Source organism: Pseudorca crassidens, chromosome 8, assembly GCF_039906515.1.
Source record: "Pseudorca crassidens isolate mPseCra1 chromosome 8, mPseCra1.hap1, whole genome shotgun sequence".
Lineage (NCBI taxonomy): Eukaryota > Metazoa > Chordata > Mammalia > Artiodactyla > Delphinidae > Pseudorca > Pseudorca crassidens.
The window spans coordinates 105,739,073-105,759,873 of record NC_090303.1 but is presented as its reverse complement, the minus strand read 5'-3'; the positions used below and the strand labels follow the sequence as shown (position 1 = coordinate 105,759,873).

The following is a 20,801-nucleotide window of genomic DNA, read 5'->3' as shown; positions in this document are numbered from 1 at the left end:
CGTTCAACTCAAAAATTCTTCGTAATCTGTGTGGCCTTATAATATGTATTTAAAGCAGACTTTTTCATTGTGCCTGGAAACCTTCCCCAGGGACACTGCCCAGGCCACAGTCCTTCAGCAAATACACCCTTCCAGAAATCCCTACCCCAGAGGCCACCTCGACAACGGGACACCCGCCACCACACCCCCTGCTCTTACGCGCCAATACCACCTCCATGTGAGTTCGCGTAAGACACATCTTGCATGTCATACCCAAATAATTTTCACCAACAGTTAAAACAAAGTAGAAGAGCCACGGCGCTCCACCACTGGTCTTGGAGCGTGGACCCTCTATGGACAACAGTGCATTCAGGAAGGGCTCATAGGGGAAGACGGTCTGCACGTCGGCCAAGGCAGGAATGACAAAGTGGAAGACCTGCTCCGTGAAGGGGGCTGCCAGGACCTCCTTCGTGAAGGCTGTGAAAACTTGTTGCCTTAAAAAGAAAAATGGAAGCTTTTAATAAAACCAAAACACACTGTTCACAAAATCATTGATTCAAATCACTGGTCACAAAATACCTTCCTAATAATGTTAAGCTTTCAGTATCAACTAGATTACCCTGAACTTCATGTTGTGTCTTTCCTATAAAAAAAACTCGGCCGTGTTTTTGCTAACTTTTGATAGCTACTAGAAAGCAAGAAAATAACCAGGTCATCAGAATTATAAATTTATGTTAGGGTGCAGGACAGACAGAAAAAGTACATTTTTCTTTAAACTGAGTCACACTAATAAAGCAAAAATTTGACTTTCAAGTCTATATTTAACAGGGCATCCTATGTCAAAGTTATTGTTGGATACAGACGATCTTGTGAAATTACAAAATCAATAAATTGATTCCATTCTCACCTTGCACCTTCTGGACAGGAGTTGTAAGTAAAGTGCAATGGTTTTAAAACATTCTCTAGCAATATTTTTGCTATAGGAACTCGAGATAAATCAGAATATTCAATACTTGATGGAAGTTTGCTGTTAATTAACAAATAGAGAGATCTATAATACCCTAAAAGAAAAGAAAAACATATTTATAATTTGTATCAATTCATACCTTTTCTTATAAGGAGGGGAAAAAAAACTTGTCAATTTTTAAATGCTTTTTACAAATCTCCACAGGTACAACTTCAAGCTAATTTTTCTTCAAGTTTTCATTAAGAAAACCTTTAGGTACCCATGTAGCTTGAAGTGATGCATAAAGTCCACGTACCCACTACCCAGCACCAACAATTATCAACTACAGCCAGTCATCTATGCCTCCACTCATTTGGAAGCAAATCCAAGATATAATTATCTCAGTATATCATCAAAGGACTTTATTTTTCTTAAAACTACCATCGTCACAGCTAAAATAAATTAGTAGTAATTCTTCAATACCACAAATACCTATCAGTGTTCAAGTCTCCAATTGACTCATGTTATAAATTTTATTTAACTAGTTTGCCTGCATCAGGATCCAAGTAAATCCCATACATTGTGATTTTTTAAATGTCTCTTAAGCATCCTTCAAGTAATTAAGTCGTTCTGTGGTTTTTTAAACAATATCACGTTGAACCCAGGACTTTAACCCCGGGGTAGACTTGCACCCGTCGCAGCTGTTCTCCTTGCTGATACTCGTGATCATCATCGTACTGCTGATGGGCTGCAGTCAGGTGAGCATCTCTGCTTCCTGATGGGACAAGATGGCCCAGTCTCACCTTCCCATCTCCCAATCAGGACCAGGGACTCTTAAATCCCTTTTAAAGGAAAGGATGCCTCTGGAGACCACAATGTGGGCACCGAGGGATTCACATGTTTTAAAGACGACCTCTATGAAGCAGAAACACCTGGCATGGCCTTTCAAAGCTGCTGATGGGCTTTCTAGGGGTATGGTGAACATAACTCTGCCGCCACTAACAACTCATGTCACGCAGTCCTATAGAAGCGTGTGCCCCCTTCTTGCACGGCAGTAAGAGCATCTTCGGGCGTAGTCTGCAGGCATCCCGTTACTGTAAGCTCACGCTAACACGCTCTCCACCTGCTTGGTTTGCTCCCTCCAGTTCTGCACCCGACGTTCGGTCGCTGAACGGAGAGTCTCCGCACGGGTCCCCAGACCTGCTCCGCCACCACCCCAGCTCTAACCTCACACACACTGATCACCAGCGACGGCACAACAAGAAAGCCTGAAAGCTCTTCCGCTATAAAACTGAAAAGACGTAAATACATCAAGAAAAAATTTTAAAGTAGCGTATTATTAATATATTAACACAAATATGTGTAGATTGACAGCATGAACAGAGCATTAAGTAGTTTAGTTGCAATTGTTAAAAAGCTCCATGTTAAGTCAACATACAGTGCACAATAACATGAACTAGTAAATGAACACGATGCTAAAACATTACAGACTAGTAATGTCAGGAAGCAATTTATCAAAAAAGATGAAACATGGCTATACCACAGATACTGGAAGCAGCACCTTCTGTGTAAGATTCTGAAGCATCTCCTAGTTCAAGACACATTTTAAAATAACGCATATTTCTTAGTTATCATCTTTACACTTCTGAAAGCAAGAAGGGTAAAAATTCTCACTGAATGCTTAGTCTTTTTTTTTTTTTTTTTAAAGATGTTGGGGGTAGGACTTTAGTAATTTATTTTATTTATTTTTTCTGTGTTGGGTCTTCGTTTCTGTGCAAGGGCTTTCTCAAGTTGTGGCAAGTGGGGGCCCCTCTTCATTGTGGTGCGTGGGTCTCTCACTATCGTGGCCTCTCTTGTTGCGGAGCACAGGCTCAGTAGTTGTGGCTCACGGGCCCAGCTGCTCCACAGCATGTGGGATCTTCCCAGACCAAGGCTCGAACCCGTGTCCCCTGCATCGGCAGGCGGACTCTCAACCACTGTGCCACCAGGGAAGCCCATTAATTTGCTTTTTAGAAGATCAAATTCCACAAATTTCAATTTACTTTTAATTAACTCAGTAGTTTCCCTAATTTTTCAATGAACTAAGTAGGGTTTCTTTATTTTTTAAACCTAAACCAAACAGTAAGGTTGGATGTATAAGAATTTAATTTCTAGTTTTAATCCTGAGAATTAAATTAGCTAGATTTAACCAGTCAACAGATTAGTCCATTTCAAAAAAAAACAAAAGCAAGATTATTTATGTTTTTATCAGTCACTGTTGCTTTCTAGAACATCCTATAGCTCCTTTTACGACTCATAACATACCCATTCTAACGTTAATGCTCCGGAAGTCCAGGAGCCCTGCAGCATCTGATTTCTCCACCTGTGAGAACACCGGGAGTCAGATTTTTGTTGTTGTCCTTGCTGGCCACACCACGCGGCTTGTAGGACCTCAGTTCCCCAACCAGGGACTGAATCAGGGCCCACGGCAGTGAAAGCACAGAGTCCTAACCACTAGGCCACCAGGGAATTCCCTGGGAATCAAATTTTTTACTTTATGTTACTTAATTATCATAGAAGTTTTAAAAATCATATGCACTTCATGGTCTTTCTGCCGGCAACACTAACACGTTCTCAGAGGAATTTCAGATCTAGGTTATTATACCTGACAGAATGCAGTCACTTTAAGACGTGTGTCACCGAGTTAGTAAGAAAATTCAAATAAACTGAGCACCTTCCTCTCCTCTACTGAACTACTGTGATTCCTGGGACAGGCTCTTCCCGGGTCGGTGTGGCACTGTGTTTGCGGCGTGACTGTGCCCACCACCCGGGCCGCGGCACTCAGCCAGGGCAGCCAGGCCTGCACTGCGGGCCCAGAGCACCTGGAACAACTTCCGACAGCAGACACTAACTTACTTCATTTTCAAGCAACAGGAAAAGTGCGGTAAAGATATAAGGCACATTTCCAAATTCTGAGGGTGGGTAGAGACGAGGACAGACGTTAGAATCTGTGACTCACACAACGCTTCCCACCCCAGAGGGGCCCTGGCTGGTGCCGACTGCTCACGACCACGCCACCCCCGTTCTTAATACCGCTACTTACCATTCTGAATCATGTAGTGCAAAATTTGTTCAATCACGGACACCACGTAGCCAGCATCTTGTAAAACAGGCAGATAGGTGTTCTCAGAGGAAAACACCTCAAGCATTCTCATTGGAAGTGCAACATTCAAACTGTCATCATTACAGTTCTGCAGTAACCTGTAAAAACGAAAAAAAAGTATTCACATACTTACTAGATGGCAAGTGTCACCGCAAGTTTCGTCAAATTCTTCTCTTTGCTACGGTAAGTGTTCGAGCCGTTCTGTTCTAGCACTACAATATCCCTGAAAACAGACGCGACTCCAAGACAGACAGGAAATAACCAAGCATCGTGTCACTGACACTTGTTTTGAGTCCTTATTATGTGCCAAATAGAATGATGGCGCCTGGTTTAGAGAGGAAAAATGCACCATCAGAGAGGGAGAAACAGACAAGGAAAATCAAAGATCGCCAATGCCGTGTGGGAAGGGTATGATCCACTGACCTAAGCTACATCTACTACAACTCAGATAAGCATCTTTCCACAAGTGTCTGCAAGACTTTCCATGCCCACAATGGCCCCCAAGAAGAACACTTAGTATATTTCTGATCCTAAGTCATCTAGCATTTTGACTAAAGACTCCCTTCTTACTATGAGAACTACAGGCAGAAAGGAAGGCTTAGCTGTCACAAAACTAAGTCTTACTTAAAAACAGAGAATGTCTTTTTTTTTTTACATCTTTATTGGAGTATAATTGCTTTACAATGATGTGTTAGTTTCTGCTGTACAACAAAGAGCTATATGTAAACATATAACCCCCCTCCCTCTTTTCTTAGAATCAGCTTTACAGAGACACAATTTACACATGATAACCTGCACTCATTTGAAGTATGCAACGCAATGAGCCCCGACACTACCCCACAATGAGGACACAACACATCCATCCACCGCTTCCTCTCGGCCCTCTCTAGTAACTTCCTCCCTCCAACTCCCCCACCCCCAACCCAGTTCTTCTGTCACATAGACTAGTCTGCATTTTCTACTATTCTATACACGAGGAACCGTACGGTATGTACACATTAATGTCCAGATTCCTCACTCGGCATCTTTCTGAGATTCATCCAACATGTTAAAAACACGGTCCTTTTACTGCTAGTAGCATTCCACAGCATGGGAAGACCATGTTTTGGTCATGCATTCATATGCTGATGGACACGAGTCGTTTCCAGACTTTTCTCGTTATAAATAAAGCTGTATGAACGTTCAAGGGTAGCGTGTGTGGACCTGTCTCATTTCTCTTGGGTACATTCCTAGGTGAGGAACCACTGGGTCACATGCTGGCCAGACAGTATTTAACTTGACAAGAAACCGTCCAGTGTGAAGGGCAGTTAGTGAGAGTCCCAGCTGCTCCGTACCGGTAACGCTTGGTATTAACCCTTTTTCAAGGTTTAGCCAAGCTAACGGCTGCATTACTGAACTTTACTGTGACCTGAATTTGCATCTGTGATTATTTACGATGTTGAGTACCTTTTCAAGTGCTTATTGTTCATTGTGTGTCTGCTTTTCAAAAGTGCTCCACCTTTTAAGTGGGCCCTTTGTTTCTTGAAAACCCAAGAACACTGTCTGTGCCCACCCAGGCCGCACCGCCTGGCCCTCATTCCACCGAGCTCCAGCAACCCCTTCCCCGGCGCCCATTTCCCCTCCCACCTGGATCCTGGATAAGCGCACTCTCAGGTTTCCCACCTTAGTCTCCAGACCCCACTGCCTCACCCAGTCCTGGCCCACGTCCCTGCCCCTGTGCAGAGCTCTTCACCATTCACAATTCCTCTTAAGCCCGAGCCAACCGGCCCTTCCCCACCGCTGCTCTCATCAAGATGACCAACGGTGCTACGGCGGGGAAAACCGCCAGACTGTGAACTGGGCAGAAAAGACTGGTGGCCAGCCCAGCTCGCTCACTGTGTTACCCTCCATCCTCGCCTTCCACCAGGCTGATCTACAACTCCGCAGAGACAGAAGCTAACTTGTAGAAAACTGACAGGAATGCAAACGTTTCCCATACAGAGCGACACAAATTACTCCTGTTCCTGGCAATGCAAAAGGCTTCTGCCAGAGAATATAAATTCCCTAAGGCAAATCCTTATTTGAATCAGTTGTAACATCTCGGTTCCCTCCTTAATTAACCAGTTAAATAAAATTACTGACACATGTTCACAGAGAGGGAATCCTGATTTTACCTTTCCTGGAAAACAATACTGAGCATTACCAACTCAATGATCAACTCTCTGACTCTGTTTATGCTGGTGGCCACTTCCTGACCGCCCCTCCCCCCTCCCCCGTGCTTTCCCTACTTGGATGCCAGGGCCCTGGACTCTCCTCCTCCATCACCAGCTCCCCCTCTTCCCCACAGCATCCTGATGTCAGGGGACCCCAGGGACCAGTCTCTGGTTCTCTTTCTACACAATTCATTTAATCTCACGCGTGTTTAAGTCCCTTAGTGTCTAAAACGACTTCCTCCTTCTAAATGCTCAAACCAAAAGCTGGTATGCATCCTTGGCTTTATTTTCTGAAACCCCACATCCAGTCTGTAAATCCTGTGCACTCTAGTTTCCAACCAACTTCATGACACTCCCACTGCGATCACCATGGCCCAAGACACCATCATTTCTGGAATGGACCACTGCTGTCTCTTACGGATCCCCGTCTCTGCAGCACACTAGTGAGAACGTTCTAGAAAAACATAAATTGGAGATGCAGGGTGGCAGGGGCTATTCCAGATGAAAAGATTCAAGAGACATCCAAGGTTATGTGTGGTCAATTAGAGTTTATTTTTTAAAAAGAAGAAAGAAAGAAAAACAGCTATTCAATGTAATTTGAAAACAAGAGAAATTTGAAAATGGACGTAGTATTAGACCAACCTGAGTCATCTCTAAGTACAAGGGCTGCTATTACTGGGATTGTCAAACTAGACTGGTTTCCTAGTGACAGTTAATATTACTCTCAACCATTTTTAAAGGTGTACTAGTGAAACGCTTGTTTGCAGGAGTGTCCTTTGGGGAGATGGCCACTGAAGCATTTTGGGAGTGGGAAGTCACTATGTTACTTTGAAATGACTCGGCAAAATGTTAACAGTGGTCAACAATGTTAGAAACAGTCGACTGGATGGCAGGCAGATGACCGCTTACTGTGCCACTCTTCTACTCTTTTATGTTTGAAAATTTCATAATAAAAACATTGTAAGAGTCAGGGAAGAAAGAAAATTCCAGTCATGTCACCCTTGGCTCAGAACTCTGCTTTGGCTTCTCTCCTCTCTCAGCATGAAAGCCCAAGTCCTAAAGAAAGTACCTTCCAGGGCTTCCCTGGTGGTGCAGGGGTGAAGAATCCGCCTGCCAATGCAGGGAACACAGGTTCGAGCCCTGGTCCGGGAAGATTCCACATGCCACGGAGCAACTAAGCCCGTGCGTCACAACTGCTGAGCCTGTGCTCTAGAGCCCGCGAGCCACAACTACTGAAGCCCGCGCGCCTAGAGCCTGTGCTCCACAATGAGAGAAGCCACCGCAACGAGAAGCCCGCACACCACAACAAAGAGTACCCCCCCACCCCCGCTCGCCGAAACTAGAGAAAGCCCGCGTGCACAGCAAAGAAGATCCAATGCAGCCAAAAATAAATAAATAAAAAAAAGCAAGTCCCTTCCAGATCCTGGGATGTGCCCAGAGGGTCCTCCCTCTGCCTCCCCACCAGAGCCTGGGGAGACTCTGGTCCCTGCACAGCTGTCCATCCTCCCCGCTCAGGGCCACCCTTCCCGCCAGACTCTCCAAAGTCAAACTACACCCCCAAATTTCAACCCCCCTTTCCTCCTTTTATCCTCCTCATTATTTACCGTTTATTTCTGTCACATAAAGATGTTCCTATGTTACTTATTCTTGCTTATTCTCAGTCTCCCAGAAGACAGTCTCCAGGAGAGCAGGTCCCTTCTCTGCCTGTCACAGTCACATGCAGTGCTGAGAACTGGGCCAAGCACTTAGGAGGAAGCCCATAAACTTTTTTAATCAACGAAGTTATTAACTGATTAGCCAATCCCAATTCTGTTCCTAATGGATGCTCACATAAGAAAAAATGTAAGTAATGTCAGTATTCATTACTTTTAAAAAAAATTATCTTTATTTTCAAAATAAATTTACTGAAGTTGATAAGCAGCTGTTTACAAACAGTGTTAGCACTAAATAAAAATGACAGAAAGTGTGTACTCTGAGAGCTGTACTAGATGCCAACAATGACCTCTGCACCGTTAGAGCCCTGAGCCCTCAATGGTGCTTCCAGTGCCCAAGGAAAGGCAAAAAGACGGCTCTGAAGGATGGAGGTGACCAGGAGACCATTTGCTTTTAAGCAGAGGTGTACCCATCAGTCCAACCACCCAGCAGAGCACTGAAATACTGGGCCTGGAAGGACCAGTCTCATCCAATATTCCTCACTTTAGAATGAAGCTGAAAACGAGATCCAGTAACTTGCGTCATGCCCTAAGCTAGCAGGACACAGAGGCAGCACTAGAATCCAGCCTCCTGACCTCTACTTCATTACTGTACTGACCCGAGTTCCACTCATCCTCAACTCAGGTGCCATCGACTTCCGTGTTATCTGTTCATTCACGTATTTTATACACAATGAGGTACATCATCTCTTTCACATGAAACTACTTTTCTAGCTCTGAAAAAGTTATCTTAAATTCCCACGGAGACCAAAAGAGTGGAAGAAAGCACACGCCCCCTCCTCTGGCAACCTGCCAAAGCACCTGAAGTTCAATGCCCTGCACGCAGCAGGGAAGACCATTCACTGGTTTATTAACTTCACACACGTGAAATAGTTTCTAACAGATTTCTATTCTAATTTTACTTTGTTAAAACTTCATTCCTCCTCTAAAGGAACCAGCTTCCTTAGAGAAAACAGCCCCAACCCGGGGCTTTCAGGGGAGGTGTTAAATAGGGCCCAACACGGTGTGGTCCCAGAAAGCAAAGACGCTTCAAAACACTAATGGGGCTCTGATAAGGGCTCCCTCTACCCAGCATTTAAAGATACACGAGGCCTGACTGAGACTAAAGAGAAAAGGAGGCAGGGTCTTCTTCAGAAATAAAGCCAACTAACAAACACTGAAGAAACAACAGAATTAGAAAAATCAGCATTTTATAAACCATGGATATAACAGCTGATTCAGGCGTAGATCATCAAATGCAAAAACAAACCACTGGGTGAAAGGTGGTACTCTAATGACACGGAAGGAAATGTACCTGCACAATAGAGAGAGGAGTTTTTACTTTCACTCAGCCTCACTGAGAATGGGCTGTGTCTCATGTGAGGCACTAGGGCTCTCACAATTATCTGCTATGAAGCATTCTTGTTGAACACGCTTAAACTGAATCAAGTACAGCCCGATGTCAGTGGTTCTCATGGGGGCAACACTCGGCAGTGTCTGGAGACGCGTGTGATCAAGCGGGTGCAGGGCAAGGATCCTGCTAAACCCCTACAACACGCAGGACCACGTGCACAACACAGAATGGTTCAGCCCCAAACATGAAGACGGTGTGGTTGAAAAACTCTCCTCTAGAACTGACAGCCAATTTAAAGGAAAGAGAGGAGACAAAGGAATAAGTGAAACAAATGGAGCCTAGGATCATCAAAACAGAGAAGATATTTTTGAGATAACTGGGGAAATGTGAATATGGAGTGTGTATACCACATGATATTAAGAGAATTACTATTCATTTTCTTAGATGTGAACATAGCATTACGGTTATCAGAGAGTGTGCTTTCTTAGGAGAAGCACAGTGAATCGGGTGAAGCGTCATGATGTCTGCAACTTACTTTTACATGCTTTAGAAAAACAACACACTGTACGTGTGGAGAGAGAGAAAAAGCAAATGTGGCAAAATGGTAACTTTTGAATCTAGGTGGAGGATATATGGTATTCTTTCAACTTTACTGGTGTTAGAAATTTTCCAAAACAAAAAGTTGGGGAAAACAAGGAGAAATTACATTTGGATTTATCATCTATTAAAATTACTTGCTAAATGAATACCTTCGAAAGGACATTAAGTGTCCACAAACTACAACCCGTGCGCGGAACCAGCCACAGGCTGCGTGGCTCTCAGGTGAAGGGTGCTCCTGACACCTTTAAAAGCTTGTGAGAAAAAACACAGTATGCGTAAGAGAGGCCACACTTCATGCCATCTGGGTGTTTACAGAAAACGTTTGCTGACTCCCGCTCCAGCGAATCAATGCGTACAATGTGTTTTTCAAAGTAAAAGTTTTTCCAAGAAATAAAAGGGGTTTGAAAAAAATAAGATTTCTTGGGATTGGTGATCTTCCAGACTCTCTCTCTTCATAAAGGTTCTTCTCTACCTTTAGTCCAGCTCAGGATTCTGGAAGTCAGTTAACAAGGCCTAGCTCTGATAGCAATCCTAAATAAACCTTACTACATGCAACTTCCAGAAAATTAGCTGAAATTATATTAAAGGGTCAGAATCATTTGAAAGTTTGCTACTGTGCAGATACCAGCAATTTTGAGAAAAACAGTGAAGATGTTAATTTGTTTTCTCATTCAGGTACTACTGCTCACATCACCTAAATGTGCTTTGTAAACTGAATCCAGCAAAGTCATGGAAGTGACTTATTTCAAGTCCACACATAAATCACAAGAGCCTGATGAAAGGCCTGCTCTAAAGAGCCTGTCCCCAGGGTAGCGACCCTAGGAGAATGGGAGCCCGCCTCCTCACAGCAGGAGTCCTTCCAGGTGGCCCATCCACTCGCTAGCAACCAGGACCCCTGATACGCCACAAGATAATTCCAGAGCCTACCTGAAAGAAAACATCATCTGGAAGGTATTTATACCTACATTTTAATTTCTACAGGGAGAAGAATCACAGGAGTGAAAACTGTAATACATAGAACATTCCAGTCTCAAAAAGGAAAAAAAGGGGAAAACCACTGTCACAGACATTGAAGACCAAAGGGTATATTCCTCTAGACAAAGTGACCACCACGTTGCACAAGTTGCTGACAACGATGGGTTTACCTGCAACAGAGGCTCATCAACCTCTTTATTTGAAATAAGCACGTAAGTCTCTCAGATCCATCCAACTGCTGGACAAACAAAGCGCTATATTTAATTAGGTTCTGATACATCCATATCTGAAAGAAACAGCAAAACATACAATTATAACTCTCAGTCCATAAAAAGCTAATTATTTACTAATTACAAACATACCAAAATTTCCTTAATTGGTAAATACTTAATCAAAATAATCGAAACATGCTAAGAAGAAGTAAATCTTCTAAGTCAGGTTTTAGGTAGTAGCACACACGTCCTGAACCTTCCACCTTAAGAAAGCACATTGGCACGGAGTTAAATTACTACATTTATCACTAAAAGTACTTAAAACTCATGTAAGTGTGAAGCAGAAAGTTCATTTGCAAAACTCAGCAAACCACAATAAAAACATACGAGAATCACAATCTCAATCATAAGTTACGAAGGATAACAGTTCCTTCTTTTTACCTTTCTCCTCTGAGTTTCCAGCACCTTTCCTGTGGATACTCTCCTTCCCTAACTCAATGAAATTTCGGTAGAAAAGGCAATCATTCAGTCCCACTATTCCCGATAAAAGGCCAGGTGTGTAGCATGTGAGGCGAGAGATGTGTCACTTAACTAGACAGGAGGAATCCTATCACAATGTTTATACAAACCATCGCAGTGCGCACCTGAAGTATCTTATAATTTTATTTGTCAATTATACGTCCACACGGCTGGAGGGAAAAAAGGTCAGAGACGCGTCTGGATGACCAGAACCCCCGCTGTCCCGGACACGGTGATGGGCCATCGCGGTGGGCAAATGCTGAGTTAGATTTCTGTCGAGCTCCCATCCAGGAGGCCTCTCTAGTGTGGATACAGCTACCGGAAGTGATTTTGAAAGCACAATACCAAACAGGCATCTCTTATACTTCCTCTACGATATTTTTGTTGCTATTTGTTCATTTCATGAGACCCATTTAGAAGCGTTAAAATTAAGACAGCTTCTTAAATGTGCCACAGAACCTTTTCTTTACCTGTCATTTTTACAGAGTTTCTCCTCTGAGAGTAACACTTATTTGATATAAAATGTTATCAAACAATTAAAGTACTAACACATGTGTTTTGCATGATAAATTCGAGTGTGTCCTAACTCGGGTGGAAATAACTCTGAGACCCAATCCGAATGTTAATTTACCTACACACAATCTTTCTTCTTGAGGTATTTGGAGCTACTTGTTCCTATTTTCTCAGGAACCAGTATCATACAAATGTTTTCTGCACTATGTGACACGCAGTTCATTCTAGAATTTGTACTGAATACCCATTAACAAATAAAACTAGGATGTACAGTAACTGAACATTATAAAAATCTGAAGGCCAACTGTAGGAAGTACAAGAATAAGGCTGTAAATACATTAATCAAGTAATTACGTTTCAACGACATAAAAAAAACCTCAAAGCACTTTATTTGAACACTTTCTGGACTGGTATTTTTTTTTTAATTGAGGTATAGTTGATGTACAACATTACATGCTTCAGGTGTACAACACAGTGATTCACAATTTTTAAAGGTTACCCTCCCTTTATAGTTATTATAAAATATTGGCTATATTCTCTGTGCTGTACAATATATCCTTATAGTGGACTGGATTTTGATATTGCTTTTTACATTCTTGACAAATGCACCAATATCATCCCAAAAGTTCTAAGTACATTAAACATCTGCTTTGCCTAACTTTTTGTTGTTATTTACTAAATTCAGATAAGTACAGTTTCAAAAACTTTCCATCTTATCCATCCTTTCTCAGGAAGTTAACTGAGGCTATATATCAATAAAACAAGGGAGTAAACCAAGAAAGCAAAAAGATATGGAATCAGGAAAGAGGAACTGAAACGGAAGCAAAGCAAAGCGGAGGTTTTCCCAGGAACATGGCAGGCATGGAGAGCAACCACTCCAAACTGTGCAGCAAGTTTCCAGGACGCAGAAGGAACAGCTCAGCGGGGAAAGAGCACCAGTGACCTGACCCTCTCTCTAGTCACGGAAAACTGTACTGAGAATTATTTTACTGTCAGGAGGTGGAAGAAGACTTTATCATAAAGAGACTCAAAGATAATTGAACAGAAATGACACAACAATTCACTCTAGAGTAACTCAAGAAAACTGTACACAAAAGAAAATACAATCACGGTACACTATTTTAGCGACCATATTTACAGTCATTACAATAAAAAATAAGGGGGTGGGTGAGGAAGGGAGAGCCATATACGCACACTTTTGCACAGAGCACCTTAGAAAAACTATTAAAAGTGGCATCACGCCTGCTCTTAAAGTAGGAATTAGGGTCCTTGAAGATGGGCAGGAGACTTTCCCTCCACATATGACTGATTTATTGTTCTTGCATTTTTCTGTGCAAACTAAATAAACAATCCAGTTTGCTTTTCTCATATAAACCAGGTTTGAGGACCTGGTTAATTCTAATCCTACACAGGGCCTGGAGGACTGGGCGGCTGCGCCACGTCCAGAAAGCATGCAGGAACCACTGACCAGACCTCAGAGTGGGGCAGAAGCAGTTCTCCAAAGGGAAGGGTGCTCTGGAGAGACAGAGGACTGACGGCCCTTCTGACCGCCACGTGGCTGTGCTCCACGTCTGACCTTCAATCTGCAAGGTCAGAGTACATGAGGAAGGAACAGACTGCTCCAGAAAGAGAGCCAGATGACCTGCTGCTGTACGTTTCTCATTCTTCTTCTCACAGGCTTCAGATAGAAAGCCTAGAAAGAGCCTGCCTTTAGGGGACACGGGCTCGAGCCCTGGTCCGGGAAGATCCCACATGCTGCGGAGCAACTAAGCCCGTGTGCCACGACTACTGAGCCCGCGCTCTAGAGCCCGCACGCCACAACTCCTGAGCCCAAGTGCCACAACTACTGAAGCCCGTGCGCCTAGAGCCCGTGCTCCGCAACAAGAGAAGCCACCGCAATGAGAAGCCCATGCACCACAACGAAGAGTAGCCCCTGCTCGCCGCAACTAGAGAAAGCCTGTGCCCAGCAACGAAGACCCAATGTAGCCAAAATAAATAAAATTAATTAATTAATTAATTAATTTCAAAAAGAGCCTGCATTTAAGGAAAGCCATCTTTACTGCCTCTAAAGATTTATGGAAAGTTCTTCCCACGGTCCAGCCCAGCTCAATACAGGAAGCAACGATGGGTGTTAAAGCCAAACACCAGATAAGCGATAAAGTATTCCTATGTCTTCTGTACTTACAGTCCACACAAGGATCCTTCTAGTACGTACGGTTGGAGCATGGAAGACTTACTTTTCACTGTATACCCATGTTTTAATTAGAAATTTTTAATCCAGGTAAATAAGGATGTCTAAGAATAAATACATATTTAACCTAATGAATCTCAGTATTTCCTGGGAAAGTGGACACAGTAACAAGTTCCACTTTATAAAGATGATTCACCCACGTATCTCCTCCGTTAACACACACCGGTCCTCATCACTGATAACATCAAAACCTAGAACGTTTTTTGAGTCACACAATTATATTTTAGATGTTTCAAGAGAGAGGCCCTAGAGTTCCGAGATTTACATTCCAGTATTTACAGGTAACAAACAGGCTATGACGCTGAGGATGCACGTCCCAGGGATGCAGGCACAGGGTGGAGGGTTCTGTGCAAAACAAGGTGCTGCCCGTGCGGACTGGGCAATGGGGGCAGCACAACAGAGTAGCCTACTGTTTCTTATATGTGAAATTTGCCTTAATGAAAACATGAAAAAGCCTACTGAAAATCTGTATCGATTTTTAAGAGGTAAAACATTATCACCAAGACGACCTATCACCGCTGGCTGAGGAAGTCACAAGGGTGAGACGCGCTGGAGGGGTTTCTGATCCCATTAAACCAAAAGCTGGAAAACACGTTAACAAGGGTTAGTGAAAATGTAGCCAACACTCACCAAGCGTTTTGAGTCTTCATTCTGTTTGTAAAAAAACAGAAGCTGCCTCACCAAAAGGGTGAGGGTGGGGCCACTGGCGATGGAGAAAGCGCCACCGGACTGGGACAAGCCGGCCCGGCGATCAAATGCACTCCTCTGGATGGAATACTGAAAACAAAACAAGACATAAAGACAGGATCACATGATCGTATGGTCTAAATGGTCACTCAGTGTTTAAACTGGAGTAGTGGAAACGGACAATTAAGATTCCGTTACTGAGAAGTTATCATTGGTAAACGGTTAATGAAACCCGAAAAGCCTGGAATGTAGTGACAGAGCCATGAACGCCCTATGCAGGAGTCTTCCATCACCTCCTTCTACTGTGAGCTTTAGCCGTGGTTTGGCCTATGTTTGCATTTAATAATTTAAAAATCACCAAAAAACTCATCTGTCTATAAATCTTTATATAAACTAATACAATTAACTATTGGGGAAAATACTATTATCCACATTAACTTTCATTAAACAAGTACACACAAAAACACATACAAAATGAATTCCACTTCTAAGAATCCAAGGCCATATTTAAAATAAGCTCTCAGGGCTTCCCTGGTGGCGCAGTGGTTAAGAATCCGCCTGCCAACGCAGGGGACAAGAGTTCGAACCCTGGTCCGGGAAGATCCCACATGCCGCGGTGCAACTAAGCCCATGGGCCACAACTACTGAGCCTGCGCTCTAGAGCCTGCAAGCCACAATTACTGAGCCCACGTGCCACAACTACTGAAACCTGTGCGCCTAGAGCCTGTGCTCCGCAACAAGAGAAGCCACCGCAACGAGAAGCCCTTGCACCGCAACAAAGAGTAGCCCCCCGCTCGCGGCAACTAGAGAAAGCCCACGCACAGCAATGGAAGACCCAACGCAGCCAATCAATCAATCAATCAATCAATCTATTAAAAAATAAAAATAAATAAAATAAAATAAGCTCTCTCATACCTTTCTAATTCCTTCTCAGTCTAAAAACAAACTTACTTGCTGTTTTCTGTCTCTATAGCCTCGAATAAATGACTGGATAATTATTGCATTTTTCAATCTTCGTCTTTCTTCCTGAATAATGCAGGGAGGAGGGAACAATGGGTCAGGATCAGTGAAAATGACAAATACTAGTTCAGACTCAAAAAAAAAAAACAGCTACATAATTCACGTACCACAAAATTCACTCTTTTAAGTGTACCATTCACCAATTTTTAATATACTCAAAGTTGTGCAATCATCACCACTGTCTAATTTTGGAACATTTTCATCACCCATCCCCAATAAAGCCCCCGTACCCAGGGGTTTTACCCAGTCATCCCTCATTCTCTGTCCTCCCACCCCGACCCCCCACTGCTGGCAATCACTAACCAATTTTCTGTCTATATGGAACTGCCTATTCTGGACATGATGTACAATGGAATCATAATATGTGGCCTTTTGTGTCTGACTTTTTTCACTTGGCATGATGTTTTCAAGCTTCATCCACGCTGTACCATGTATCAGTACGTCACTCCTTTTTATGGCTGTTCCACAATACGGATGTCTCATTTTGTTTATCCACTTATTAACGGATGGACATTTGAGCTCTTTCCACTTTGGGCTATTATGAATAATGCTGCTGTGGACATTCATGTACCAGCTTTTGCAGGGACATAGGTTTTCATTTCTCATGGGTGTATATCTAGGCATGGAATTAACATTTGAGGAACTGCTGGACTGTTTTCCAAAACAGCTACATTATTTTACAATTCTACCAGCATAGAAAGACTTCTTTTTTTAAAAGTTTTTGTTTTAAGTATTTAAAAAAAATACAGACAACAGAAGCACCTATTTTAAAGGTCACTTTGTTTCCAAGCAGAAAACTCCAATTTTTATCAACTCGACTCTGTCTTTAAAACTTTCAGGATAGGGAGGGTGGGAGGGAAATGCAAGAGGGAGGAGATATGGGGATATATGTATATGTTTGGCTGATTCACTTTGTTATAAAGTAGAAACTAACACAACATTGTAGAGAAATTATACTCCAATAAAGATGTTAAAAAAAAAAAACAAACTTTCAGTGACCCAGCAAAAATATATATTCTTCATCACCATTATAACCACTGCAGCTAACAGTGTTTGAGAGCCTACTATGTGCCAGCCCTAAGAGAGACACTTCACATGCATTCATACAATAACCTTACAGGTGAGCATTACTCCTGTTTTAAAGACACAGAAACCGAGACTTCCATAAAGATTAAGTGATGCCAAGAGATATGAGTCAGAGAGCAAACTCAGGTGTGACACGAAAATCTGTACTGTCTTATCACATGACAATGTTTCACATCTTCTATGAATGCCACCTACCAGGCTTGAAAGGCACATACACATTCACGCAATCTTGGGATTAGAGAACATACCATCAGGTCACAAAAGTGTACTTTCTGAGCTTCAAATGGTTACAAGGGAATCCTTGAGCTTAAACCTAGTTTGGGAATCTATTCATAACTATGATGACTCTAACAGCACTTAATTAAACACTCATATAACATCCCATGCATTTTCAAAACACTTATTTTTACTCATTCAGCTGTCTGCTGGGGAAGTCTCAGGAGCACTCCCGCTCTCTGGCAGGTGCGCTGAGGACAGGTGAGTGAGTCCTCACGAGGCCTGGAGGCCAGCTTCACATTAGCTCATCCCTGTTTTAAAGGGGATTCATCCCTCGCCCACTGCCTGCCGGAAGCAAATGCAACACTCTCCAAAAAGAAGAGGCCATATTCTAAGCCTGAAGATATCGCTTCAGTTTGGAACATACAATGTCCGGTATTCAACCAAAATAACGAGGCAAAGACAAGAATTTAAAATCAAGAGGACAAACAATAAAAATGAACCCACAGGAATTCCAAACACTGGAGAGGAAACATTATCTTTAAAAATCTACAGTTACGTGCAAGAAATGAAAAGATGAGAGAACTGGGAAATAAAAGAATCAAAGAAAATTCTAGAACGCAAATAGAAACTGAAATTCAGAACTCAATGGATGTACTTAACAATCAGACATCACTAAAAGAGATAATTTGTAAATCAGAAGTTAGAACAAAAGAAAATAGCCAAACCAAAGCATAGGTATTCAAAAGAATAAATATACCGAAAAGAGTACAGGAGACAAACGGGACATAATGCAAAGGTCGAACACCTCTGTCATGTGAGTCCAAGAGGAGGAGGAGAGCGAGGATGGAGCAGGGACACAACTGGGAGAGGTGGCTGATTGAGAATTTTCCAGAAAAGATAAAATACACCAACCAATACACAGTTCTCCTGTTTGAGCAGTGGTTTTCAAGTAAGGGCAACTCCCGCCGAGGGAACGTTCGGTAACTTCTGGAGACATCGTGGCTGTCTCAGCAGGGGTAGGGAGTGTTCCGGCATCTAGGAGAGGCCAGGGACGCTGCTAAGCACCCTGCAGTGTGCAGGACAGTCCCCACGACAAGGAATGACCTGGCCACAATGTCAGAAATGCGAAGGTTAAGAAGCCCTGCCTGAGCGTCTGTGCGTCTGCTGTTCCCTTGACCAAGAATGCCCTTCTTCCAGCTTTCCACAGCTTTTCTTTTCCATCCTTCGGAAATCCGCTGGGCTCTCACCAGCTCAGGGACACCTTCCCTCACACCCTACATCCAAAGCCGACCTTCCAAGTCCCCACCTCCGGATCCTGGGGAACACCTGTGCTCCACCGCCCAGCAGCAGACACACTGTTTCATTCCCTGTCTATATACCCAGCCAGCAGAAAAGTACCTGGAACATAGCAAGCTCTCAATTTATATTTGTTAAAGGAATGGATGAATTATTAAAAAACAAAACAAAAAATGACCTAGAAAAGCAGGCCATAGGACACCACAATTGCTGATTAATCAACAAAGTAAAGCCATTTTAAGAAATTACCTCCGAAAGATAAAATGTAAAATAAAGACTAAAATGCCAAATGTCACTACAGCTCCTTTCATTTATTCAGCTTCTTCACAAATAGTTAAGATAACTTGCCTTGACAGGGAGTTTTCTCCTTTTGCTTGACAAAACATGAACACTATACACGAAGACTTTCTACACCTTCTGGAAGCCGTATCGTAAGCAAGTAAGTGAACTGAAAGCCTATTTTCTCCCTCTATTCTGGAAACTGCTCTTTTAGTCCACCTTTCCTACATTGGTTCCAGAATAGATGACCTACCATAAAATCCAACAAATCCAGAAATGTTTCTGAAATTTAACATGCATGTAAGTACTTAAGTCATGTCACATATAACATACACGTACCTAATATATAAAACAGGAAAACCAAGACTTATTTAGATGGCATGGAAAACGTTTATCTACAGGGACTATTACAAAGCTGTTCTTACCTCCCTCTTTCTTCTTTCTTCCTGAGTACGATGTAAAAGAGAAGCCTTTTCTTCCTAAACACAAAAAAGAGAGAAAAGATAAAGGTTATAATTTCAAACTCTAAAATACTCTCATACAAAAATTATAGAATGTTGTGACCCAAAGGATTCTAGAGATCATCCAATCAAACCGTCTGACTTCGTAAGAAATCTGAGGCACAACAGGCTAAACGGTTCCCTCACCCCCACCCCCACCCCCGGGGCACAGATCTAATTGTAGTATTTCAGTTGTTTTCTAAGAATAAAATCTGATTTCCTTACACACACATTAGTTCAGGTAAAACCGGGGAGACCTGAGTAAGGATCAGGGCATTGTATCAAGGTCAATATCCTGCTTGCGAGCACATACTACAGCTCTGCGAAATACAACCCCCAGGGGAAATTAGGCAATGCAAACAACAGACCTTTCTGGATCATTTCTAACAGCTGCATGGGAGTCGACAATTATCTCAAAAATTTCAGTGAAAAAAATCAATCTTTTATTGTTATCAAAATTTTAAAAATTCTTTTCATCATAAGTAAAACTATATTTCGAATAAAATTACTTGATATGTAGAAGGAAGTGAAATAACAAATGGGAAAGTTAAACATTTCAAATAAAATAAAAATACTTACAGACCACCCTCCTCCCGCCCCAGAACCATTCCAGTCTATACTGTATGGGCATTTTATTTTTGTAAATTTAATCCAAAATAAAATTAAAGGCCTAAGACATCAACATATAAATAATTAGAAAAACTAATAAACCTAAATTTCTTAACACAAACATACAACTCATCAGAATAGAGTCAGAAAGTAATGAAGACAATTTAAAATAATACTTTGATATGTGAAGGGAATACATAACGTGTAGAGCGAAAAGTTTCTGACAAAATTTTCAGCTAAAGAAATAAATCCTCCAGATATTTTCCATTACAGAGAATTTCATTTCTTGAACTCAAATAAAAAGTCTTTATCTATCACATGTCAAAGGTCAGAAAAGTATTTTGTTTTTAACTGATTAATTAAAAGGATGAGGAGCAATGGAAAAATCTAAAGTAAAGAGTGCTCAGAGGGCTTCCCTGGTGGCGCAGTGGTTGAGAGTCCGCCTGCCGATGCAGGGGACACGGCTTCGTGCCCCGGTCCGGGAGGATCCCAGATGCCGCGAAGCGGCTGGGCCCGTGAGCCATGGCCGCTGAGCCTGCGCATCCGGAGCCTGTGCTCCACAATGCGAGAGGCCACAGCAGTGAAAGGCCCACGTAACGCAAAAAAAAAAAAAAAAAGTGCTCAGAATTATGGAAAGCTTCTAGATAAAAATACAGCCATATTTCTGGTCATTATCTTTATGAATAGGAGGTAAATATATGTCTGTAGTTTCTCTTCCTTCTATTCCATTT

The 20,801-nt window shown here is 42.4% G+C and overlaps 1 protein-coding gene across 3 annotated transcripts in view; it reads right to left on the bottom strand.

Moving 5' to 3' along the window:
- The window catches only part of UBE3C (ubiquitin protein ligase E3C), a 118,558-nt gene that overhangs the window by 75,193 nt on the left and 22,564 nt on the right, over nt 1-20,801 (bottom strand). For 2 of the 3 annotated variants that reach the window (XM_067747589.1, XM_067747590.1), the window contains exons 2-8: nt 19,387-19,440; nt 16,013-16,087; nt 15,005-15,151; nt 11,050-11,165; nt 4,008-4,165; nt 887-1,040; nt 253-473 (exon numbers count right to left, since the gene is read on the bottom strand). In XM_067747589.1, coding sequence (XP_067603690.1) covers nt 253-473; nt 887-1,040; nt 4,008-4,165; nt 11,050-11,165; nt 15,005-15,151; nt 16,013-16,087; nt 19,387-19,440 — 925 coding nt within the window. Of the gene's footprint in view, nt 1-252; nt 474-886; nt 1,041-4,007; nt 4,166-11,049; nt 11,166-15,004; nt 15,152-16,012; nt 16,088-19,386; nt 19,441-20,801 lie in introns of those variants that run through there. The other variant, XM_067747591.1, reaches the window with a different exon arrangement.